This window comes from Leopardus geoffroyi, chromosome C1 (genome assembly GCF_018350155.1).
Source record: "Leopardus geoffroyi isolate Oge1 chromosome C1, O.geoffroyi_Oge1_pat1.0, whole genome shotgun sequence".
Classification (NCBI taxonomy): domain Eukaryota; kingdom Metazoa; phylum Chordata; class Mammalia; order Carnivora; family Felidae; genus Leopardus; species Leopardus geoffroyi.
In genome coordinates this window covers 196,616,006-196,643,929 of record NC_059328.1, presented here as the reverse complement: position 1 = coordinate 196,643,929, position 27,924 = coordinate 196,616,006, and the positions used below count along the sequence as shown (strand labels likewise).

The window sequence follows — 27,924 nt, the reverse complement described above, 5'->3', positions numbered from 1 at the left end:
ACTTTTTGAACTAAGTATTATATTTTATGAATTTATATATTATCTTCTGGCAAATATTTAATTGGAAAATGTCCCAAAGCATTTTGTATTGCCTCTGCACCGCATGCTTGTGTCCTTATGTGATTGAATATAGAAGAGAAAAACTTAAGGACACAAGTTAAGGAAGCATCTCATAGCTAAATGATGTAGTGGGAGAGTTTTGTGATGATATAACAAGGTTACTCTGGTTGCAATTTACCAAGGATCAATATCAATTCTAACAACAGCTGCTACTTGATGATAAATGATTGTAGTCTCAGGATATTGGTTTTACATTTCTTCCAAAATATGTCAAGGATTCCCACATCGTATCTTAGATGTGATTGGGATTTCTTTTTCTTTCTTTCTTTTTTTTTTTTTACTCTATTAAGCCAAAAGAAGGAGCTTTCTTACTATAACATGCCATTATCACTAAGTATTTTTTGTCCCAAAGTTTTTACCATCTAAGTAATAATTTTTATATTGCTCAAGTTATTAATTAGGATGGAAGAGTAAATGAATTAATGTGTTGGATATTTATCATGGCCTAGGCACTGTGTTGAACAATGAGGGTGCAGAGTTTCAAATCAAAGATTGGCCTAAAAAGAGTTTATATTTTAGTTGGGGAGATAATATTCTGCAAGCAATATACTAAGTATTTTGGGAAAAAGACAAAGGAAGCCAAATTAGCCTAAGATCGTCATTCTAGCTGCATCATTATTAGAGGATGAGGGTGTAGCTTGGAACAGAAACAAGAGTTTCAGTAGTGCAGGTCTGAAATGGGTCAGAAGGAAGCTGAAGAATAAAACAAACCAAACAACCAAACAACCAAACAAACAAATCCTATGTGAAAAAAGGCAAGGAGATGTTTTTTTAAGCACACTTTAAAAATCTTAGGTTTTGGGGCGCCTGGGTGGCGCAGTCGGTTAAGCGTCCGACTTCAGCCAGGTCACGATCTCGCGGTCCGTGAGTTCGAGCCCCGCGTCGGGCTCTGGGCTGATGGCTCAGAGCCTGGAGCCTGTTTCCGATTCTGTGTCTCCCTCTCTCTCTGCCCCTCCCCCGTTCATGCTCTGTCTCTCTCTGTCCCAAAAATAAATAAACGTTAAAAAAAAAATTAAAAAAAAAAAATCTTAGGTTTTGTAATATTTCCATATCTATACGTGCTTGAGAGCTGTTATGTTATCAGAGGAGATGGGGTGAGCTTCCTCCCAAATTTTCTATTTTTTTCTTTGTTATGAAGGCTTGAAACATGACTTTGAAATCTCTTGCTTCTCATTAAAATCATCCAATTCAAGCTGATTAAAAAGCATCTGTAATCCAAAGTCAAAAGAGTTAATAACTTTAATTTAAAATTTACGTGAGACACAAATACTGAGTTAGTTCCATTTCAGGCTGACATAACAGGGTAATTTTGTAATGTACATTTATATTAATAGTTAAATACTTCATATTTTGTATGAGAAATAATTGTTTAAGGAAACTAAAGAAACTTAAGGAAATAAAAAAAATCATCCAATTCAAAACGAAATCCTTTTTGGACTTCTTGAAAAACAACTCCTAAATTTCTCTCTTCTGTTTCTTTTGTCATGACCATAATTCAGGTCCCCTCATCACTTCACAGAAATTACTACAATATCTCCTTAACTGACATCCCCATTATTTTTTTTTTTTTTGGAAATGGGCTCAATTTGTAAATATATAGTGTTTACATTGTACAAAATGAAAGACACTATTACTGAATATTTTGAGCACCTGACCATTTATCAGCACTAATTCTTTTCATTTTTTATCCTCATTGGTTAAATGAGGATAGTATACCTATCATTTTTATAATAGGATAAATTTGAATGATATATGTTATATTAGATCTCTCTTTATATGATATATAATCCTATTGTCACCAATAGCTGAAGGATTTTTGAACATTTATCTTAGAAAATTCCATGGTCCTTCCAGTTGACCAGTGTCTGCAATTTATTTTCTACTATTCTCTGGCTCACATACACAAAATTTCTCAGAGCTCTAATCTTATCCCACATAGTTGATCTCTTTCAAAATATAGATCATGTTGGTGCTTTCTGTTCTAGTTCAGAAGTGTGGGTAGGTAGTTAATTTAACAAAGAGGTATCTTTCCTTATACAGTATAGATTTGTCTCTTTTTTCTTTTTTTAATTTTATTTTTTAACATTCTTTTTAAAGTTTATTTACTGAGAGAGAGAGAGAGAGAGAGAGAGAGAGAGAGAGAGAGGAGTGGAGGGGCAGAGAGCTAGGGAGACAGAGAATTTTCAATCAGGCTCTGCACTGTCAGCGTAAAGAAAGCCCTGTGCAGCGTTCGAACTCATGAACTATGAGATCATGATCTGAGCAGAAATCAGGAATCAGATGCTTAACCAACTGAGCCACCCAGGTGCCCCAGGGATATTTGAGAATATCCCTTATCCACTCAAATGATAGTATTTATGCAGCAAAATATCAAGTGACCTTTTTGTGCTATGTTTTCTCTACCATGATTTTCTTAAAATATGGATATATTATTTTCCTTAGGTACTTTTTGTAAGCTTTTCTTTTCTTTTTATTTTCCCCACTGCTATCATTCTTTTATATCTTGCTAACTTCCTATGGATTTTCACTGAATTTAGATTATGATATCTTGTTAAACATAATGAGAAACCCTCTATAGTACAAGCTCTAGATTCTTCCTTTAATCTTTTATTTAGATATTACAAACAAAATCAATCTTTCAAATTCTTAAGTAATAAAGAGATAATTTTTAGACCTCTTTCTCTAATTGTGTCTGCAGGTATCATAAAAATTACTTCTGGCAGATTTAAACTTTGGGTGCATCTCCTTGTTGTAGTACATTACGATCTCCTCTATAGTTGTTTCTTTATTTTTCAGAGAATCTGCTTTTTCTGTTAGCAAATGATTGTCTATATTCCCTTCAACATTTTTTTCTTATCATAAATATTAGTTATTCTCTTTTTCTCCAATCTGAACACAAAGTCTAGTTCTCCTCATGTGTAAAACTAGGACTAATGCCTATAAATATGTGCTTACAAATGTAATAGAGTCAGAATATTTCCTATGTCATGGTAGATCAGAGTGATTTCTCCACCAGCACTACAGGCTGAAGTGGTAACAAGACATTTAGAACTTCCCAGCTTCAACCTTGATGGAGAAAAGAGGTTGGCAGTACACACATACATACAGACATCGCAACATATTATTTCTTGCACTTTCAAGTCTCATGCTCCCATTTCTACATAGACATGAACCTTCCTGACCACATCAACAATATAATCTTCTTCCCTATCACTTGCCAGTGACTTTTCCTTCCTTTCTGCTAGCATGTATATCCTTTTCTGGTTTTCCCTAGTTGAAATATAACCAGTAGAATAGATATATAACCAGGGTGGTTTTGTCCTTGACCCAAGTAAATCAAATAAATATAATAACTTTCACCACTGACATGCCCCCTTGTAATATGAGATGGATGCCTAAGTAATTATAAAATCATGGAGTGTCAGAGCAGGAAGGGGTCTTAAAGGCCTTCTAGCACAAACCCTCTCATTTTATAGATGCATAAACCAATGCTGGAAAAAAGAAAACCTATCGCTCAGCATTCTTTGCTTTTAAGGGAGAGATGGGAAGCCATGTTGCAATTTTTCATGTCTAACATTCAATCCTCTGTTGGTTCTGTCTGTTTTTTTTTTTTTTTTTTGCTGGTCAAACCATGGAAATCTTGATTTTGACTTCAAGTCTAATGAGATTTAGCATCAATTGGTTTAAAGGCTCCTGCTGGGAGTGCAATGAGAAGCCAAAGACCCTGCTGCTGTTTTGCCTCTTCTGTTTATTCTTCTGTGAGACTCCCTGTAATCAAGAGTTAATGGTTCCGGAGGATCAAATGGAACCCATAGTGCCAAGAACAAAAACAAACAAAAAGAAACCCACCAAAAACAAAAAAACAGGGACAATGACTGTCTGGGGACTTAGTAACTATCATAGGCTTGAAAATAAAATGATCCTTACACGTTTCACAAATGTTTCAAAAATTTTACCTGCAAACCTAAATATAGCCACCATTTATTGATCCCATTGTTATGTGTCTGGTTCTGCTCTGAGCTTTTTACCTTATACCCTTAATCTTCACAACAAGGGTAGATAAAAAGCATCACTGTTCTCATTTTATGAAGATAGAGACTGGAGATAGAGGTGACAAATCTTTTTGTTGAGATTTCCAGCTTGTATGGTAAAAAGTGAGATTTGAACCCAGATACGTCTGGTCTACACTCTTTGCTTTTAACTTCCACCTTTCATTTGGGGAAAGAACATGTGAAATCAATATATCATCTCCAATAAATAATAATTAAAAATTATTTAAAAAGCCTAATTATTCAAATGAAGTTCATTAAAAAATAGTTGGTACACATGTCTAGTTACTGTTATTTAAAAAAAATATTTAGTACAATCCTTATGAAAGCATTTTTACTCTAGTTTACAAGGTAATATTTCAAAAAGTACCCTCACCTCCTCTTGAACCTTTTGGAGACTCAAAGTCCACTACAAAAAAATATAATTATAAAATCAGAGAGTCTCTTTCATTCTTGAAACATTCTCAAAAATAAGTGATAGCAGAAGAATGCTTTGAAACTTCCAAATTTGACATATGTAGCACTTTATTTTCACACCAGAACCCTCAATTCAGAGTAAACAAAAGTCCTGACCTAGTAAATGACTTGGGAAATTAGTTAAGCGCTTGGTTATTCAAGAACGAAACCAATGTCAGGTCTTCAGACCCCAAACTGAGTGACCTATCTATTAAATAATGATTCATCTCAGAGAACTTGTATTCATTGTTGTCTGTAGCTTTTTATCAGTACAGGAGTGGCATACTGCCAGTCTCCTACAACACTGAGACACCATGGACCACAGCAATGCTGTTTGTTTAAGAAGAATCTGGTGTTAAAGAACGTTTCGGTGATCTTTATGAAATCATTTTACACTTAAGCAATTGTCGACTGGCATAAGAAACCTTTTTGAATAATCAGAAGAGGCTTTTTCCCTTCTTTGTTCAAATGTACTAAAGAAGAAAATCAGAGCTAGGAAAGGAAACAAAGAGGAGGGCGGGGCAGCTGGAGATGATACTTAGATTTGGAATGTTAATGAATGTTTTATCTAAATCATTTAGGCGGTTATTTTTTGGTATTATTGCCACAAGATTCCTAGCACTGCTGTACATTATTGGAAACATCTCATCAAGAAGCCTATTCTTTACTGTACTAGACCTGGGGAGTACAATTGTGAGTTTCCTTACCCTTTATACAATAGAATTGGGAGATTATCATCAACTTTCTATTCATATTTTGTGGAGGTTATTTAATTTATGTATATCTATATTTATTTATTTATTTTTACAAATCCATCTTTGTCTGCCAGAGCTCCCTGTTCAGGCCAGCCTGTTAGGGTGATTACTCCTGCAAAGGCTTGAGAAAGAGAGGTTCTATTTCACTCTCAATAAGGATTGATGGCATTTTGAGAGGTTCAGAATATCCTTTGATTACTCCGGGAAACGGAATGGAGAAGATGGTTGTGGATAGTGGGGGGTGGGCTTGCTCATCAGCTTCCCTTTGTGCACTTTCTACAGTTGAACGTACCCTAATCATAAGCATCTTGTGTTTCAGCCCCTTTCCTCGCTCACCTGCCCAAACGAAAAGTTCCCTTTTTCAGTTCAGAATTCTGACATACCAGAGTGATCTAAAGAGAGGCTAATTTGTGCCCTGTAGTTTTCACTCAGACACTGTAAATGAATGGCTGTGGACTAGCCTGTCATTACACTTGAGCAAAAGCTGAATTGAGAGATGGGTAGACCACCGTGGGAAAAATTCCAAATGCTATGACCGTATTCCTTATTGCAACATTGTAATGTTTCACATTGTGATGACAGAAGTACTGTAAATCAGAGAGGGAAAGAAATTGAAAGTGTAATTCACAACTAATTTGGTTTGCTCTTTCCAACAATAATCATACGCATTGGTTAGTAACATCCATACTTAAGTGTTTTCTGTCCCTGGAAGAAAATAATAATGTTTAAAATCCTTAGCATATTCAAGATGTAGAATATACATAATTCAGATTCATCTGGAGTCTGGTATGGTCTCCTTTTAGTTGGAGCCAGGCACTGCATTAGTACCTGTGGTAGAGAGACCTGGCTATTGGATATTCTGGGTTGAAATTAATAAACTCATTCTTTTATTCCTAGTAATCCCATATATTTGTAAGAGTATGAGATGATTCAAAAAAAAAAAAAAAAAAGAGGTGATATTATTATGTACCAGGTATCCTATTAAGTTTCTAATGTTTATTAGTTTATAGAATCTCATGAAGACTCTATGAGGTATTTGCTATTATTATTGCCTATTTTGTATGTGAGGAAACTGAGGCATGGCTGTTAAATGACAGAACCAGGCAACCTGGCTGTAGCATCTGTAGAGGCTATGCTCTTCACCACAAGGATGCGTTGCCTCTCACTCTGCTTTTGACATTTTTTTTCTGTTTTATTATTGCTAGAAGTTCAGTACTCAGAACTTTAAAGATGAATTGAGTACATCAGTAAAGAATTTTGACTTTTTTGGGCGCCTGGGTGGCTCAGTCGGTTAAGCCTCCGACTTCAGCTCAGGTCACGATCTCACGGTCCGTGAGTTCGAGCCCCGCGTCGGGCTCTGGGTTGATGGCCCAGAGCCTGGAGCCTGCTTCCGATTCTGTGTCTCCCTCTCTCTCTGCTCCTCCCCCGTTCATGCTCTGTCTCTCTCTGTCTCAAAAATAAAAAAAAAAATTAATAAAAAAAAATTAAAAAAAAAAGTTAAGAATTTTGACTTTTCTTGAAATTTTTTATCATCAAATTCCTTTAAAGGCTAATTTCGATCTTTAAAGAATAGTCTTTAAATAGTCTAATAGTAGACTTACTAGTCTTATTAGTCTTACTAGTAGACTTACTAGTATTACTTACTAGTAATAGTCTTACTAGTAGCTGCTTATCCACTAATTCAGAGATTTTCACTCATCTCTGTCAGATAAGATATTATTTCAAGCAAGTAAAAAAGAGCAGCTGTTCATTCAATCTTATATTCACTGATCAAACATTTATTGAGTCATCTACTATGTATGTATCTAACCTCATGATTGCCTTACTATAGCCACACCAGCCCTGACCTCAAGAAGTTTACAGGTAACTAATGGGCCAATAAAATGCAATGAGTAAAGTGTTACAATAGGGACAGAGAGTGCATAAAGGGTCATTTGAGCATGCTGTTGTTTTTAAGAAGGGAAAGTGATAAGGTCAGATTTGCTTCTAGAGAGAAAATTCTGGCAGCTTTTTGAAATGTGAACTAGAGACTGATTACCTGTTAAGGCAAAGGATATAGTATGTAATGTTTCATGTATGTGATGGGTTTTGATTTTTGTTTTGTTTTGTTTTTGTTTTCTTAGTTGGTATGAATGATGGTTTTGAGATAGAATCAACAGAATTTGGATACCAGTGGGACATTACAGAATGAGACAGAGAAATCAAAGTGACAGCATGTTTTCTAATTAGAATATGGGGAAGATGTTAACATTATTATTAGTGTAGGAGAACAGAGGATGTAGAATAAGGAAATGTAATTAATATTTTGGAATATAAGTAAATACCACTCTTAGATCCTCAGAAATATGTGTCTAGAGCTCCAGTGAAATTAAGTCTTGATTTGGAAGTCATTATTATTCTGTATTCATGACATATTATTATTCTTTTTGAGAATAGTTTCAATAGAATATAGCACTAGCAGAGAGTAGAAAACAACTGACCAAAGAGTAAAGGCATGAAGTGGGAATTTCTTTGAAAAATTCTTCCATGTGAAGGAAAGAAAGGAGGCAGAATGTGAGCTCAGAGAGAAGATGGTGCCTTCGGTAGGAGCAAGTTCCTTCATACTTCATGTAATCCCTTCTTTCTTTTTCCCAACAACAAAAGTAATTTTCACCAAGACTTTGTGATGTTAGTCGATTTGACTGAAGACAGACAGGTGGGCAAGACTGAAGGCTCACATCTAGAGAAAAGTCTTCTGCTGTCTTACCACTTTCTCTCCTCTTCACCTCTTTTAGCTCTGTTTTCTCTCAGATTAATCTGGGTCTCCAGCATTTTCTTTCTGTGTTGTGTAGTATAATTTTCCCTCTTTTATCTGAAGCCTTGGTGATCAGCTCTTGGTTGACTTACCTTCTACTCCAAACATTTCACCAACATTTTTTGATAATTTTTTACAAAGTCAGTTAGTTGTCTCCCAAGGGATATTCAGATCAGTTGTAATAAAAAAATAGTAACAAGTGTTCCACTGTATTCTAATTTTTAGAGTAAACTGACAATCAACATAAAGCCATTTAGATTCTATTCTCTCTATTATATGGAGAGCAAGGTTGTCAGAGACGGAGGAGAACAAAGACAGGTTAGGGAGCTTAAAAAGATTGTCTAGGGGCACCTGGGTGGCTTAGTAGTTTAAGCGTCAGACTTTGGCTTAGGTCATGATCTCACAGTTCATGGGTTCAAGTCCCATGTCAGGCTCTGTGCTGACAGTTCAGAGCGTGGAGCCTATTTCAGATTCTGTTCTCCCTCTCTCTCTGCCCCTCCACCGCTAGCACTCTGTCTCTTTCTCTCAAAAATAAATGCAGTGGTGAGGCATGTGAACACAGACTAATAAGGAGCCAATAAATCTGAGGACTCCCAAAGGTAGAAAACATGGCTTTTTAGAGGCACCATTCTCCTTGGATACATGATTGTTCAGTCTCACCAAGAGAACTAGGCACAAGGGAGAGAAAAAATGTGTGAAATATCAAGAGCTGAGACCTGGTAGGGCAGCTGCACCAAAATAATATGGAAACTTAAGGCACTAAAGGTTATGTTGAGGGTCAGTTAAGTAATTAACCATGTGGAACAAGTTCTTTTTTTTTTTTTCTTAATCTATCATCTACCTAATTACATATCATTACTTACTTACTATAAACTGAATGCTATATAGGTTCTTTCTTTATAATCGCTCACATATTAAAAAATGCTAACAAAAGAAGGAACGTTTTTTCTCCATTTTAGGCTAAGGAAACTGGGACTCAGAGAAGTTGAGTAGCTTGTGACAGAGCTAGTAAGTGGCACAGGATTCAAACCAATATCTAGCTTACTTCAAATTCATGCTGGTAAAATAACGTGTCAAGCAATTAAAGAGCACAAAAAATAAAAAGTCAGAAGATCTGATTGAATCAGAAAAGGGAATCACCAAAGTGAATGAATACAAGGCTATGGTCAGAGAAAGATACTTTTTAAAAATCTGTAATGGGAGTTTTTCCTGTTGTTATGATATAGCCGTGTGGTAGTAAAATTGAGGTTGAGGTCATAGGCAAGGAAGAAGCTCAGAAAATTATATATTCAGTGGCATTCATGGTGAAAGAATTAAGTATGAGTCAGATATCACGGAACAATTAGAATGATACCAATGAACAGTCTGGGTGTTGGAAAGTGCCTGCAAAGACTGCAGAAAATCACAAGGATCAGGACCTGTTGAATAGCCATTCAGTATGAACCTCAAAAAGAAAAGGGGTTTGAATGAATTTTGAAAAGCTATGATCTGGAACCTTGTAAGGTTCCACCATTAACCCTGGCTCTGATGCCTGAGTTGAATCATAGAATGAACATTCTTTACTGGAAAGGATGTTCTAAGGATGTGCAGCCTTCTGATTGCTCATGAATACCAGATTTTTGATAAAGAATAAACTTAAAGAACATTCTTAGTAAAGTGAGGGTAAAGCATCAAGGTTATGTGGAGCCAGACACATCCTTGGGAGTAGGGGTGGAGCCTCTTTAAGGAAAATAATGCAAAAATAAAAATCTTACTTTTTCAGAATTTACCAAATTCCAAAACCACGTGAACCCATGACGGACTCTGGCCTTGGAAGGGGCTATAAGCTTTAAGCTTTAAGCTTTATCATTTTAAAGTGAATTCATTCTGGGCAGAGAAGGTGAGAAACCATGCAAGAGTAATGGCTGCCAGGAATGAATGTATTCTTGGCTTAAAGAGCATATTAGTGAAAGCTTCCTTTGGGGCTTCTGGTATTTAGAAACTCAAGATGGATGGTGTTGGCCCTGGAAATTCAATGTAGTAACAAAGAACTCTTTATTTATTGTGCTTCTTTCCTCCCTCCTGGAGGAGGATGGTCCAGCATTTTTAAAAATTTTATTTGTGGGCTGATAAACATTTTATGAATGTTCACCTGACCATATGCTTAGGATGTGCTTTCTACTTGCTTTTGCTCTTCTCTTGACCAGAACTTACAAGCAGAAGAATATGAAGGTATTTCAAAGCAAATAATTCACAACCTGGGCTTATGTCTAGCTCTCCTGGAAATATCTTCTCCTGCATAATTGACATCCAATATGCTTTTGTATGGTAACAGGCTGAATGAAAATCCTAGAAGTTCTGTCAGAGTGCTAATATTACTTTTAATTTTTCTCACCTGAGCTTTTGATTACCTACTTTTCAATAAGCATTAAGAGATCAGTCTTAGGAACAATCAAAATTTCTTCTCACTTACTGTTTTTGGCAAAATCTGAGTATCTGCTAGGTACCTTTTTAATATTCAAATAAGTAAATTGGGGACAAAGAAGAGAGGTGAGATACTAACATAACTGGTTTCGTACATATTTAAGGAGTTTGTTTTCCTAAAAGATGACACAGATAAATTAGAAACAGTTTCTAAAACTCCTGGATAATTTGTAAGTAGTAAAAACAGTAAAGATTCTGAAGAGAGCCTGGGGGTGCCTGCCATTTAAGCCTTACAGCAAGGAAGACAACCTTCCTCTCCTTTATGATTTTATTTGTAGATCAACCATTAATATTTTATTTTGTCAAAATACAACTGCATGTCGGCTTAATATCTTCCTTTCAAAATGATAAATAATAATTGTGCTAGTGTAATAAAGGACATAGGGGACTGGGAACTATGCCAGGGGCTTTTCTTACCTGTCTAGTACTTTTTTGGTTTGTTGGTAGTCCTTGGGAGAAAGCCCAGGGTATATAATATGTGGGAAAGTTCAACCTTTTTATTTTTCCCAACTCCCAAAACAGTTATCAAATTATTTCAAGTTGTAAATCTTAGCAATTTTCTGTAACTTAGCTACTTTCTTTCCAAGATGTGTCTTTCTTAAAGATGTTTAGTATGCTTTTAAAAATCTATAAAATGCTTAATGTATTAAAGAGGTGACACACAGGAATTGTCTCTCCACCAGAGTACAAGAGTTCAAACATTCCCTGCATTACCATGTGCCTCTCTTAATGCCTCAGCTTTCCCTGGAAAGATCAACAATCACAGGGAAGAAAAAAAATCAATCTAAGCACAATTCAGCACTGAGGACTTCTTCTTGGCCTGTTGACAATGCCTCGGCATGAATTCTGAGACATATCTTATTAGGAGTCTGTCTGGATGCATTCAAGTGTTCAGTAGAAGTGATTCAAGAAAATCAAGGCCAACACATACTCTGCAGAGATGTGAATTTCTAATGTTTGTGTTTCATTGACTTTCTCACCCCCATCATCTAAAGAAAACAAAAGTAATGACAATTTTATTTCAGTTTATCATAATCACCACTGTTAGATCACTCCATTAGTTTATTTTAGTGGTTAAGGAATTTATCATTGGACATTTAATACGCACCTTTCTGTGACTAAGTGGAGGAGGAAGAGTTCCATGGGATCTTGTTTTGATTTACTGCTGCATTGAGAAAAACATCATTTTTAATTTTCAAAGGAATATTTTATAATGGCTTTAAATGATATATTAATCAATATACATTCAAAGGAACCCTGTAAACAATTTCCTACCATTTTATTTACTTAAGTAACACCAATCATTTTTGACAGTTATTTCAATTGAAATATGTGATACCAAATTTGCAAAAATAGGCTCTTGTTTCACACAGATACATATGTAGCTTTATGATTATTTTTATTATTATTTTTATTCTGGTATGCAAGAAACGTGCTGATTTGAAGCATTTAGTGTGGTTTGTGTGAGTGATACTTGGACAAGTCAGGATTTAGCTGTATTATTTTTAATTTAGTAGAAAAAAAGTACCAAATCTCTCTCACACACACACACACACACACACACACACACACACACGTATATATGTGTGTGTGTGTGTGTGTGTGTGTGTATTATGTTACGTTTTTAAAAAAAGTTTTAATATTTATTTATTTGAGAGAGAGAGAGTGAGCGATCAGGGGAGCACAGACAGAAAGGGAGACACAGAATTTGAAGCAGGCTCCAAACTCTGAGTTGTTCAGCACAGAGTCCAACATGGGGCTGGAACCCACAAACCCCAAGATCATGACCTGAGCCAAAGTCAGACACTTAACCGACTGAACCACCCAGGTGCTCCTATATATTATGTTACTTTATTGAGAGATATTTAACATTGACACACACCTGTAAAACTCATAAAGCAGGCGGGACAGACATTATTGTTCCCATTTTACAGATGAGGACACTAAGGCCTTAAGAAAACTTACCTATGGTAGCAGAGTAGAAGAATGGCAGTGCTTTTGCCTCAAGTGCTCTCTTCCTACAGCTTCTTCCCTTCTTGAGACACACACTCTGTAACTTTGGTGTAAAATTTCATTACTTATAACTTTGATTTTCTATACTACTGAGTCATAATTATCCTAAAAATGCTTTTTGAAAAATTTAAAATGACCCTTCCCTGTGGGTGTCTGGGTTTGCACCACAGTGTAGAAATACAGGTGGGTGGTATGTACCACTTAAAAGGTACTGGTAGGGATTTGTGTTTGATCTTACAAGGCAAAACTGCATTTTCCATCTTCATGATGGCAATTTATTCACAGGTATGTCTTTCCTATTGTTCTTAATTAACAATGTATATCTTCAGGGATAAAGCTGAAGCCTGAGTTTGCTAGACCTCCAAAGCATTAGGAAATACATAGATGTCTCATGAGAGTGTTGTCATACTAGAGATAGAATCCTGAAGTTTTATAACTACATGTGAAATGTGTGTTGCATTTGGAACCGTTCGGTGTATACCAGAAGACATGTTTTGTTTTGTTTTGCCATTAAAAGTAAGATTTTAAACAATGCTTCCAGAAATAGCAGCCGATTGATAAGAAGAATGAGTGTATTAGGTGAGAAATAATATTCAGATAACTATATTGGGGTTTAATTTCAATTTAGGACTCACTGTAAGTATCTATAGGCTGGGATATGTATAATATATAATTTGAGGAATGCTAAAATCCCACATTCTTTAAAACATATCTTGCTGGCTGGCTGCAGTCCCTGAGATTCTCATTAATAGAGCCACTCTGTCTGTGGGTTTAATATACCTTTCTATCTATCCATCCTTTGATCCGGTACACCTTTTACTGAACATTCAGTTAGTCCATGCCCTTGGCCTGTGTTAAGCATCAAGGATACAGTGAGTATTAGAGGAAGTCCTCCTCTGAATAGCCTTACAGTTTATGGAAGAAGGCATACTAAGGAAGTAAATAAACAACCAGAATGCAGTGATAAATCGTTCATATAAGGAACGTGATAAGTGCTTAGTGAATTTTTTAATCAATAATTAAACATGATCAGGGAAATGATAATTTCTCATGGGGTTAACATGTAGTCAAGTCAAAGAAGCTAGAGAGAGCATTGAGGAAATGATTAGAGTTTGAATAGAGGCCCAGAGGTGAGGGAGAGAGTGGACCCTCAAAGGAAGTGCTGTAATATTTTTGCCTCGAGGCTTGTGAGGAGAAAGTGCAGAGGTGAGGCTGGAGAAACTGGCAAGGACGACAGCTACCAAAAGTCTTCAATGCCACAAGAGATTGAGATTTGGTTTGGCCTGAGGCAACGAAGGATCTTGCAGGTTTTTTTAAGTAGGGAAATGAATTGTGAATATTAGATTGGAGTGAAGGGAAGGACTAAGATCCAGGAGATGAGTTAAATATGCTTAAAGATGCTTAAACATCAAGAATGAGACATAGGAGAAGTTAAAGATGATACTAAGATATCTGACTTGCACAAGTAGGTAAATTGTTGATACTATCCAGTAAGCCAAGAAAGATAAGAGAGTTAGATTCAGTGTAAGGAAAAGAGATGTTCATTTCAGTTTTGAAAAAGTGACATTTGAAATGCCATGGAATGTTCCAGTAGAGACATCAGGCCAGTGGTTCATTGCATGCTGAGGGTTGGTATTCAATAGTTCAGTGTTACCTGAGGCAGGGCCATTATCATCTACTAGCACTAATTTGAGAAAATTCCCCCACATTATTCAGAATAAAGAGATGCCCTCTGCATTAGTTACTGACAAATTCCCGAGGAAAGAATGAGAGTGAATATAAGAGAGGATGTTTCAGGGTGGGAGTTACTGACTCAGAATGGTACACTTTCCGTAGGGGGAGGATATAGATATAGTCTCATTTCCAGCAGAATCAGAGCAGGAATCTGTGGGGCCTGGAGTCTGTTGGGGAGGAGTAAATGATCCTGGGGCAGAAACTAAGAAGTCAACCATGGTGAGGAAACTTTGAGATCAGACCTCACCTGCTATAGAGTTTCACCTATGTTTCCCCTTACTCAGGCAGACATATTCAAAGGACTCCAAGTAGAATTTTTTCTACCCATAATAAATCATAAACGTATTTACTAATTAGGCCTATGGATTTTGGCTTGTTAGTAACTAGCTGTGTGACCTTGAGGAAGATCGTTGGTCATCCCTATTACCATAGCTGAAAATCGAGCGTGATTGGGTGATCTCTGGCATCCATGTAAGATTTAAGTTAGATTCTCTTATTTCAGTCTTATTATATATTTTGACTTCTTCATACATATATATATATTTATATACACATATGTATATATATTTATGTATATATGTATATAAATATATATGTGTGTATATACACACATATATATTTTATTAAAGTGTCAGCCATTTAGAATTTCAAAGAAAATTATTATGGCCATGGTCCTGGCTAATTTAAGTTGACTTTGGCAGCAAAAAGTGTAAATGGGAAACTAAGAAGTACTGTGGTCATTTTTTTTTTTTTTTAATTTTAGGAAATTCCAATGTGGTTCCCAAATAGGTGCAGGAGTTCTTTGTATATTTCCTTCTCCCTTTTTATATGCAGCAAAATCAAATTTGAAGGATTTTTGAGAATGGTAAAACTGCTTAGACTATAATCAACAAGTAGCTCTTGGGGAAAGCTTTTTTCTCCTGGGGTGCTACCTTCAATCTGATATTCATTTTGGCTCAGATCAGTTGTAAATACCATCCTGTTTCTGCGAAATGTAACTGGTGTTTGCTCTGGGCTGATGGGACAGCCATGTGCTGTTTGCTCTGTCAGTAGCTGTACCCGAGTATCCACAGTACATTATTCAGATCAGCTCTCATGAACCAGCTGTCATAATTCCAGGTGGACCGTTCAAAGTCTTTTTACTCACAGCAACAGCTGTTGCCACGCTGGTAGCTTAAAGAGCAGTAGTTGGATGAATCAGCCATTGTTACAAATTCACTTTTTATCTAGTAAACAGTTTGCACATACTAGCGTGACTGAAGATATTTCCAACCTGGTCCGCACTGAAGTGATATGAACACTGTAAGCCTTATCTGTATTTTGTTAAATTGTTTGCTTATTACCAACACTTATCTTTTAAGATACTAAATAAAATCTACATGCCAACATTAGATTTACAAAATTTGTAATTCTATTTCCTGTAATATTGCTTTCAATCTCTCAGTACACAACTACGCCCTAGTTTTTTTTTTTTTTTTTACATTTGCACACATAGATTGCTCAAAATATTGTTACTGTTATTTTAAATATGTGATAAAATTTCCAAAGCTTGGATTATTGCTAAGGAGGAGATTGAAATATAGAATATTTCACTATTGCATCATTATTTGCAAGTAAAAGGAAACTCCAAACAGCCACTAAAGAAATATTTTTAAATAGAGCTCTCCTACATAGTGTGTTAGTTAACAAGATTCATTTGCTGATAAATGATATGCACATATGAAAAATAGTAAAAGCAAAACAAAACAAGACCACAAATGATCTGTCAGCCTGTGGGAAAAAAAGTGTTAGTTTGAATGGGTTAAATAAGCCTTTATTATTTTGTTTGAAGCTATTAATTTTCTTATTGTGTGTATGAATACATATATACATGCATGTGCATTTATGTGCACACGTACACACATGCACAGACACACAGAAAGCCTAAAATTGTGATTTAAGTGTTTACTAATAGTACAAACAGAAGTATGTGATACCTGGGCCAAGGCATAGCATTTTAGATTCAAAAGTAATGGCAATGAAATTCATAGTACTTATAGTTTTTGGCTTTTCTCATTCTCAAACCTGCCTATACTTAATTTTTTTACTTAATTTTTTAAATGATTTCTACAATCCCAAACATTATCTCATCTTATAAATAGTTATAGGTAGATATAGCTATAGATAAGCATTGTTAAGGTAAAAATATATCAACTAATAAGCTTATTATATGTAGATATATATATATACACATGATCAATACTTATATAAATATAAAAATCAATATGCATTTTGCATAAATATAAATATAAAACAAACATGTAAGTGACAATTTATTTTTTAATATTAAATAAAATATTAAATATATTATAAATACAATATTTAAATATTGAATACAATATAAATATAAAATTCATTGCATAAATACAAAAATATTTTATATAGATACAAAAATCGATATGTATTTATTTTTAATAACTAACTTTTATAGCTAGAATGTTTAAATAACATATTCCCTCCGTGGAGGGCAATTTGTATTGTAAACTAAGTACTACTTTAATAAGTGCTGCTTTTAATTAATCTGTGTGTGGATAGCTTTTATCAAAGTATTTAATACTATTAGAGTATTTCTTTTGTCTAATAAACTTATGACCTATTTAATAGGAAAAATTGACTTCTGTCTTATAATCAAAGCACCATTAAATTCACTGTAAGAGTATATCAGTATGTAATTCAACTGAAACCAAATGCCATCATGGTTAAGGCTCATGCTTTTGGCTATAGTAAGGAAATTGTATTTTACAGAAAAACATTAAAAATGTACCTGACTTTTTATCACTATTAAATGCCATTTGAGGCTGTAAGGTATAATGGGATGTACATTAGATGGAGACTCTGGGAACCCTATTTCTAGTACTGTCAGACATGTGATTTGACAATTAACCTAATCTCTTAGAGAATCAGTGTTTCATGAGTAAAATGAAAACTTTAAATTATAATACTTCATTTTACAATTGTATTTTCATTAGTTACCAAACAAACATGGTCATGTTTCCCAAGAATATGCAGTCATATATTGTATATAGGCTAAGTGATACTTTATAAATACTCCATTTACAAAAAAAAAAGGTGCTTCATATACTTTGAAAAGATTTAAGTAAGAAGAGTGTATAAGATGCTTTTGCTATCATGTTAATCACATTTTACAGTATTTAACAATGGTGTAGGCTTAAGGCAGAATATTCATTTTATATACAAATAATTTGTCAGTTAAAAGTGCGTTTTCTCACTACCTATCCCATAGTCCAGTTTCTCTTTTCAGAGATAAATACACTGGGGGCCCAGTAGATTAAGGAGTTTGTTGAAGGTCTCATGGCATAGTGGCAAGAAGTTCAAGAATACAACCTTCGTGGCAGAAGCCCACAGGTGACCACTTGTTCCAGGACTATGCGTTGTTGTCTTCAGAGTTTCCTGACCTCAATGCATTGTCTGTGTACTAAGATGTCTTCATAATCTTCATGATGTTAGGTTATGAAACACTCAAGCAGAGAGGCAATTTTAGGATTCTCTTGAAGACTTAGTCAGATTTCCCAAGAATTTGGACATGGTAAACTCTTAATGATTTCACTTTTACTCTTAAACGTAGATACTGCAATTGAACCAGATGTTCTTATGGATAGGTTAAAAAATTAGGAAAAATATCCATACTTTTTCTAACTGAAATGAACTGGTAAGAGGTCTTTAAGAAACCTCATAGAAGTTCTCTTTAGATTTCTAGCAGCATGTGTTAACTAGAAGCTAAGTGATAACTAGGGAATGTTTAAATACCATAACACACTTCTGAAAAGAAATATAGACATGCAAAAGAAAATTGCCAGAAACCAACCAACCAAACAACCAACAAAAAAATTTAGAATATGCACCAGGATAAAGAGATATAAATTCTATGTGATTACTAATCTCAAGAAGGGTGACAAAAGTCTTATTGTTTATCTTGAATGAAGCTAAGAAATGTTGGCACTTATGTAAAATCATGTTTCCTTATACCCTTTCTTTTTTTACTGTGCTAATAATGTCCTTTGACTTTTTCATATAACAGCAGCAAAGACTTAAAGAAACAAGGTACAAAATGAGGAATTTTCAGCTTCATTTTATTGACTCATCTAGCCATGAATATTTTAAAGGGGAATATCCTCTTGTTTTATGGATACTTGGAAAGAGTATAGGAGTTATTTCCTGGAAATATAATAGTTTACTTACCTTTAGTCAAGTTGGAAGAGGAATTTATTGACTAAGCCGTGGAGTAGGAATAATAAATCATAAGCAATTGTGCTGTGACAGAAAATCTTTGAATCTATCTATCTATCTATCTATCTATCTGTATCTATTTATCCATCATCTCCTCTATGAGCTCTTCACATTCTACTTATAGTTTCCTTTTCAGCTTAAGGCCTTGTAGTTCATTAAAATGCAAATAAGCTGGGAGGAGTGGTACTATAAAGCATCATTAGTATTTTATGGCTAAGGCTAGTGAGTCAAAGTCCTCCTTGAAATTAATTTTTCACAAGAAAAGAAACCATGAGACCTCATGTGAGAAAAGAGTTGAAGCACTGTGCAGGGGCAGAGAGAGGTTCTACATGTGGCATAATAAAAGGGTAATGATTTAGATAGCCACTAATGGCTGTGTGTACATGGGAGGAACTTATAGCTTCCCTGGTCCTCAGTTTTCTCATCTGTAAAATGGACATCATGATTTTTAGTAACGATATGTACCTTGAAAGGTTATGAGAATAAATAAAACCTAAAATAGTCTCTGGCGTATGGTCTCTCTTCCTGTTTCTCAATTGGCCTAAAAGTAGTCATTTATTCATCTACAAAATAGAATACACATTGTGATTATTTGGACTTCAAGATCTGAGTTAAGAGAGTAGAGTTATTAATGTTGATAAAAGGCACCATGCCTCTATACTTTGTAAATTCTGAATTGTCTCCCATTCATATTTACTGATTCCACTCATACCCTCCCTTTATTAAAATTTCTTTTCAGTAATAGAGTAGATGAGACATACAAGAGGGATAAGATGTTCCAGGGTTAATGAAAACTGAACAAAGGATAAGAGCGCAAGTTAATATTCCTTCAACTGAATCACAGGCTTATTATTAACTATTTGTTTATTTATTTAATATTATATGGTTTTATATATTTTTATTTATTATATCATTATTGCTAATTTATTTATCTTGTGAGTGAGAGAGTAAAAACTTAATTTTTTTTATTTTTCTATTTTTTTCTTCCGGGTGATTCTTTTTTTTTTTCTTCTTCTTCTTTATTAACGAGTGTGAATCATCCCATATTTAAGTTTGCTTTATGGTTGATTCTGAAATTTGGAGTGTAGTTATATATTTCTCATGATGTTCCCAATGCTTTTTTTCTTGATTATCAAAGACACATAGAACTTTTTAAAATAATATATATAACAACATCCATGTTTTTTATTGAAGTATAATTGGCATACAATATGTATTATTTTCAGATGTACAATAGATTGATTTGACTGACATTTGTATACATTGTGAAATGAGCAGCACAATAAATTGTAGTTACCATCTGTGACCTTCCGAAGTTAATATGGTATTATTGACTATATTTGCCTTGCCGTATGTTACATCCCATGACTTTATTTTCCAACTGGAAGTTTCTACTCCTTGATCCAAAAAGCAGCATCTCACACAATCAAACCAAGTAGGTAGATGAGTCCATTAGCCAATAAACACATAACATAAAAAGATGAAAGATGTTTTGTGTGATTTATATATACATATGTGTGTGTGCCTGTGTGTGTGTGTGTGTGTGTGTGTGTGTGTGTGTGTGTGAGCCAGCTGCCTAGATTTGTTTGGTTCCTCTCAGTTCTTACGGGCTTTTTGTCTATGGACACATTTTGTTTGCTTTCTTCTGGATTTCAGCTTTATGAAAAATGAAGATTCTAAATAGATGTCTCAAACTCTGTATGTTGAACTCAGTTGTGAAAAAAATATATGTTACACCCATACATCAGAAATCGTACATAATGCAAAAACCATTTTATTTGTCTACTCCCTGACCTGTAAAAATGTGAAAATGCCCATCAGAGTGTTAAGAATATGTGACAAGGAGGATAAAAGATTGAGAATCCTTAATAGTTACATGTGGAAGTGTTTTGGGAACAAATTAGTGCTGATGAATTGGTAACATCTTACAGAGACACACTCTGTTTTAGTTAAAAGGATTTAGCGTATTTCTTGGCCCTAGAAACTTTAATCCTATAGTTAATATTGATAGGAACAATTATCTGAGGTTAAAAAAACAAACAAAACTCTCATTAAGTGCATGTTTTTTTTTAATTTTTTTTAATGTTTATTTATTTTTGAGAGAGACAGAGACAGAATGTGAACGGGTTGGGGCAAAGCGAGAGGGAGGCACAGAATCTGAAGCAGGACCCAGGCTCTGAGCTGTCAGCACAGAGCCTGACGCGGGGCTCGAACTCACGAGTTGTGAGATCATGACCTGAGCCGAAGTCGGACGCTCAACCGACTGAGCCACCCAGGCGCCCCTAAGTGCATGTTTAATTCAGGTAGAAGTTAGTCATTAAGTATGTATTTTTGTTAGTTTCCTAAGCACATAGATTTGTATCATATTTTTTAAAAAATATTAAAGAGGAAATCCATCTGGTTTAAAATTTCCCAGGGATAATATTTAACAATATAATGTTTTAATGAACACAATAAATATGAGAAATACAGTGCATGTAATAAGACAAAGTTTTGCATTTTTATCATTCAAATGAAAGATAAATTTCAGGACATGATGTATGTAAAGTGCATTTAACACTGTATTTGATACATTTGCTGATGTTTGCCTTCCCTATAACCTCTGGCATTTCAGTCCAAGTTAATCATACAATGTCCCAGTGACAGGGCCACAAAATTAAACTTGACTCTATCACCCTTACAAATCCCCCCACCAGAAACAAACTCCCTATCACCTGCCAGTTTATAACCAACCTCTTTCTATCTCTGTCCTGCTGACAGTAAATCCCCTCACTAGCTAATTGAACAGATGCACCCAGTATTTCCAGAAGATCCACAAAGCTGGGCTTTGATGGACAGCAGAAAGTAGAACAATGAGAAAACAAAAGCCTTTAAACTGAGAGCACTGCTTTGTTCTGCTTAAAACTTTAAGGTCACTCCAGATCATTCTGACTATGGGGATCTTAATTTTTACTCCACCAATTTACTTGCAGCTGTCATTCTTTCCAATATTAAAAGTTCAGCTCTTCAAGTGTGGGGAATTGGGGGGAGAGGGGCGGGAAATGAGAAGAGCTTGTTATAAACTAAAAACAGCAAAAACAAGTAAAATCTGGCTTGGCTCTCAAGTACAAAAAGTTATTTTCAAAGCCTATAAATTATGACATAGTGATTAACATGTAATTTAAATATATTTAAACAACAATTATATCACATTTCCAGCCCAGCTAATTGGCCTCACAGATGTTCCCTTGTAGCTGCATTGCCCTTCCAGGGGGAAATGAATGAGGTGCTTTTTATCATGGAAAACAGAAAAGAAAAAAAAAAAAAAGCAAATGAAAAAAATGAAAACAGAAAAATAAAAAGCAGCCAGTAACCCTAAAAACAATGAATGCTTAAGGGACTTTGCCTAGCATTTTTTTCCATTTTAATGCAGAAAACTAGGAAAAGCATGAAGACACTCCTATTACTGTGATGGTATCTGGCAGTGTGTCCAGATATAGATTTGGCAGGTTGCTGAGGGAAAGACTTGTCAAAGGAGGGACAGTGCCTGCATTCTAATATGGCATGGCCTCTCTTCAACAGATCTAGTTATTTTTAACACAACATCTTTACAATTGAAGGCAGTCCAGCTCACGTAATGAATATATATAATAAAGTATTTCCTGATGAAGAATTACTTGTAACTTGTTCCTTTGATCATCTATCCCTCAAGTTTTATAAAATGCAAAATGTACAGCAGTCAGTGCTGTTTCCTAAGCTGTGATTCTAGTCAAACACGAACCAGTACAGCAATTGTTGGAAGGTTAGAGGCCAAAGGAACAGCAGTGATTACTAATATTTTGGAATACCTTTCTTCTAATATGTAATCTTAGAATTCAAATAAATTCACCACAGTTTCATTTTACTCTTGCCTTTTCTTCTAATAATCTCAGGTAATATTTGATCATTCATTGTAAATTGCAAAAGGCCAGTGGTCATGTCTCTCCTGGTGCCTAATGGTATCTCCAGCATATTCGTTAAATGCTTGCTCAATAATCGGGGTTGAATGATAGGACAAGACCAAGGTTGATGATATGATAAAGTTCCACTAGGCAGTTGCCGTATTTTTCCCATACCATCCCTCTGTTTTGCATATCACTGGCAGCAAATTCCTCTCAAATTTTACGAGCAAATGTATTTAGCTTCATTTCTAAAGGATAACAAAATATACCTGTATTTAAGGTGATGTAGAGAACAGGGAAACATTTTTAAATGTGTCTTTGATGAGTAGCTCTGGCATTTTGATTACTTGACTTTAAAAATCTGATTTAGCATATGTGAATATTTAATTTTTTATATCCTCTTCATTTGCTTAGTAGTGCAGAGCTTACAAAGTTCACTTATATATACCATTTTACTTTGTATTCACTAAGAGTAAGACAGAGGACAAGGATAAAAATGAGGGTCTGAGATGTTTCTTGACTTATCACATCACTTGTAACTGGGACTGGGGCTAAAATATCTAACAAATCATAAAACAATGTGTCTACTAGACAATACTACCTCCTATGTATAGCATGTTAGATATATCTCTACTTTTCCACATCATGATCTTCAATACGTTCCTAGTTATGTCATTAGAGAAGGAAAGAGATTAATATTTTCTACGCCATCATGTAGATGACTCAGTTATGGGGAGAGTTGAAATGTAAACTTAATGTAGGAGTTCGAACCTTGTCCCTTGATTAGTCCAGTTAATTATAGGAAATTGTGTTATCCAGTTGTTATTAATTTACATTAAACAGTTAATCTCCATGGAACCACATTCTGCTTAGAATGTTTTATGAACCTCTAAATTGTAAAAACATTGGCCTGGAATAATACTTAGCCAAGTTTCATACATGTATGCAGAAAATGCAAGCTTCATAACATCAGTTGTTTTTACGTGCATTATTTATGATCTCCAGTGTCTAGAAAAGGGCCTGGCTTAGTAGACTAAGGTTCTCAAAAATTGTATTTAATGGATATGTATATTAAGAAACAGTGTTGATATTCACATAACCCGCTCTATTTACCCTAAGGAATATTGTCCTTAATATTTTATCATATTCTTGTATCCACTTTTTTTAACCCATAGGATGGAGTATTAAGTTATAAGAATACAGATGCCCTTATTTTAATGTTCATTTATTTTTTGAAAGAGAGACAGACAGAGAGCATGAATGGGGAAGAAGCAGAGAGAGAGAGGGAGACACAAAATCTGAAGCAAGCTTCAGGTTCTGAGCTGTCAGCACAGAGTCCAATGTGGGGCTCGAACCCATCAACCATGAGATCATAACCTGAACTGAAGTAGGATGCTTAACCAACTGAGCCACCCAGGAGCCCCAGATACCTTTTTTTTTTTAATGAAATCTAATTTTAACTGATTCTAAATACATGAAAATAATATATATAAAGCATATTTCCACGAAAGGAATTAATTTTCCAAGATTTCCTTCCTTTTGTTTTTTAACTTACAAAACAATAAGACTCTTTGAAGAGAAAATAGGTGTACCTTTTTAGTTTTTTAATTAATTTATTTAAATTCAAGTTAGTTAGGGGCGCCTGGGTGGCGCAGTCGGTTAAGCGTCGGACTTCAGCCAGGTCACGATCTCGCGGTCCGTGAGTTCGAGCCCCGTGTCGGGCTCTGGGCTGATGGCTCAGAGCCTGGAGCCTGTTTCCGATTCTGTGTCTCCCTCTCTCTCTGCCCCTCCCCTGTTCATGCTCTGTCTCTCTCTGTCCCAAAAATAAATAAAAAACGTTGAAAAAAAATTTTTTTTAATTCAAGTTAGTTAACATACCTTGTAGTATTGGTTTCAGGAGTAGAAGCTAGTGATTCATCACTTTCATATAACACCCAGTGCTCATTCCAACAAGTGCCCTCCTTAATGCCCATCACCCATTTAGCCCATCCCCCCACCCACCTCCCCTCTAGCAACCCTCAGTTTGTTCTCTGTATTTAAGAATCTCTTATGGTTTGATAGTATGCACCTTTTTAAAGGAAAGACTAAGAAGTTGACCCTTTGCTGAAATGGTGAAAAACAAATGTAACTTGATAGTAAAAATTATTCAAGGAAAATTGAAATTTGCTTTTATCTCCTTCTAGATAAGTTTCTTTTTACAAGGGAAAACCAATGCTGTGTCATGTGGCCATTTCAGTCATATAACATGTAAGGAAGGAAATGGTTCTTTATTTAAAACTATATTTAATTATTTACTGTCTTTATCTTTCTTCTAGGGTTAATCAGAAAAATATTCATGGTCAACTTAGTTTTTAATCCATTTAAAAATTTCACTTTTTCTGTATATTTTTTCTTTCAGGGATTGAATTAAAATATTTCATATTCTCAAAACACATAAATAAACTCACGTGTAGTCAGGATGCATAAAAATTTTACCATTTAGCAAACTTCACTGTTGTGCATGTTTTCCTCTTTGGTTCATACAACTCATGCGGCTTTTTTTTTTCTTTTCACTCATATTACCTCTTATTATATCCATCATTCCATTTTTCTTTCCTATTAGAGTGAAATTGGACACAGCCCTCCTCCTGCCTACACCCCCATGTCAGGAGTAAGTATTTCACAATCAACCTTCATCTTTTTTGTATTTTTGGTCTTCGCTTATCATGTTTCTTCTCTCTTGTCTCTCCATAATTTCCTCATTTTGCTTTTGCCAACAGTGAGTTCATAATTTGCTGTAGATTATATAGCTGGGCTTTGTGGATATGTTTTATCTCAGGAGATAATCCAAAGTTGAGATATCATGCATCAACAGTAGCTTTTGATTTTTACCTGAGGGATTTACCTGGACTCATAAATTATCCTTCCGGTTGAGGAGGTTACCTTTTATTCCCCCCATGATTACAGGTTGTGTGCGAAAAAGTCAGAGTCTCCATGAAGATTCTCTAGTTAGGTACTTGGAGACTCAAAGTCAGAATGACCACAGAAGAGAAGGCAATAAGGACATATCATCATCCAAATGGCATCACTGTGCTTCTGTTCTTAATGGCGACTGTCTACAATCAATAGCATTTCCATTTGTCACGAAATATGAATTTTATATAAAAAAAATTGGCAACTGTAGGGAAATAATATGAGACACTTTTTACTAGGTCATGTGTTAGGTGGTCAGTAAAATTTAAATATTTATTTCCAAATTGTTTCCCCATGATTTACTTTAAAAACCAAATTGGAATTTTAGGTGTTTGTAACCCAAGCTTGTTAGCCATTCAGAGAAAAAACTCAATTAAGACACTCTGACTTTTATCTAAAAGACAAGATCTCATATCCTTTGGGTTGTTTTTTTTACAACTATTCCTAATACTACCTTCCATCCAAATGTGTCTCTCCTATTGACAGAACCAGTTTGTATACCGAGACGGGGGGTTTGCTGCAGAGCAAGGAGTGCCTGTGCCGTACAGAGCCACGACCAGCACAATCCCAGAAGCTCCAGTTGCTCAGGGGGCTACAGCCGAGATTTTTGATGACTCCTGCTGCAACGGCACCCTACGCAAGCCAGTGGCATCCCATGTTCCAGAGGATAGCAGCACCCAGAGGTACAGCGCCGACCCCACGGTGTTTGCCCCAGAACGGAGCCCACGAGGAGAGCTGGATGAAGAAGGTTACATGACCCCTATGCGAGATAAACCTAAACAAGGTACCAACAGAATGTTCAGAAATGATTGCCATTCAAAATTCACTCCCATCAAAATAAGCAGAGTATAGAAGGGAAATTGACAAACCACCGGACTGGGTAACATTTGTGACCCAGAGAAGGCCTAAGGTGCTGCTCTATGTAGTATGCTGTCCAAATCCACAGCATTACATCATCTAGAATTGCATTCTGATTTTTTAGAAATCAAAATCTCAGACACCACCTGAATAGAAATCTGCATTTTAACAAGATCCCTATGTGACTTTTATACATAATCAAGCTTGAGAAGCACTGATCTAAACATATCTTTATTGAAATATTTGAGTGAGGTAACATATCACAAGATTTCACAACCATTACTTTATTGGACTCATATTGGAGATCATAAAGACTGGTATTTTCATGGCACCAATAAAATATTGGGTCAATGCTTTAAAATTTTGTGTCATCAGAATGACTTTGTTCATTATAGAATATTATGATTTCTTGTATGACGTATGACACATTTCAAATGTTAAAGTTCTGACACTGTGTTTACTTGTATGTCTACCATCATGTCTTGAAAATATTCAGTTTGTGGTTCCACAAAGTACAGTGATAACTTTACAGAGCTGGTAGTAGAAATGTTAGACATCCAAATCAAGTGACATTTCACTTTTGAAAAAGCCACTCTCCTTCCATGTTAAACAGCATCACAAAAGGAGAAAATGGATGATTGTTATTTAAAACTGATTACTGTGTCCTAGAGTCTTTGGTGTCAAGTAAACTTTAAGACTCTCTACAAGGGTCCATTATGTTCCTGATTATATGGTTATATTCACTTTTATAAAATGCAACTAAGGGATCCCTAAGTTCAAACTGTAAATAACCTACTAAAGTTTATCTATCTAGATGTATGTAAGATAGTAGTGACACACATGTAGGTTTCAAGAAGATTTGGCAGATTCCCCCAAAAGTAGAATACTCTCTGGGAAGATCCTCAGCTCAACCATAGAGTTGTTTCTCCATTTATAGCTACATGGCTATGCAAGTTTGCATCAGGACAATACATAAGTAGATTCCATTGGTGTAAAGTAACATGAACTTTCTAAGAAAACACAAGCCAGTCAATATAGATTCAATGTAGAGCCTCCCTAGATTTTGTCTCTGAATACAAGTTTCCATAAAATATTTTTGTACTCCAGCCTGCTTCTCAGAGACTAAAGAATTTTAGTATAGACAGACACTCCTCTGCTTTCAGGAATCTGGTAGGGAAAATCAAATTCTGCCTCCTGTGTAAGTTTTTACATACATTGTTCTTAAAATGACAGTTGCTTTGAGAACCATTCAAATTCCAACATGTTATGAAGTGAAAAGTTCTCCCTACTTCTTTAGGGACAATAATGAAAACAGTTCAGTAGAATGAGATTGTTCAATAGGAGTTTTAGATCTGAATTCTATCTAGTTCAATACTAGTTGTATCCTTAATACATCTTTTAATCTCAGTTTCCTGTTTATAAAACTGAAAAGCTACAGCTTGTCCTTCCTTGCTCATAGGATTGCTGTGAGGATGATGTTAGTTCCTGTAATTTCTGTATATGATTGTGGGCTAGTCATTACT

At 35.2% G+C, this 27,924-nt stretch overlaps 1 protein-coding gene across 6 annotated transcripts in view; it reads left to right on the top strand.

Moving 5' to 3' along the window:
* Positions 1-27,924, top strand: part of ERBB4 (erb-b2 receptor tyrosine kinase 4) — a 1,138,739-nt gene that overhangs the window by 1,101,008 nt on the left and 9,807 nt on the right. For 3 of the 6 annotated variants that reach the window (XM_045481107.1, XM_045481109.1, XM_045481106.1), the window contains 2 exons: positions 25,194-25,241; positions 26,030-26,327. In XM_045481107.1, coding sequence (XP_045337063.1) covers positions 25,194-25,241; positions 26,030-26,327 — 346 coding nt within the window. The remainder of the gene's footprint in view (positions 1-25,193; positions 25,242-26,029; positions 26,328-27,924) is intronic. The other 3 variants (XM_045481110.1, XM_045481111.1, XM_045481108.1) reach the window with 1 other exon arrangement.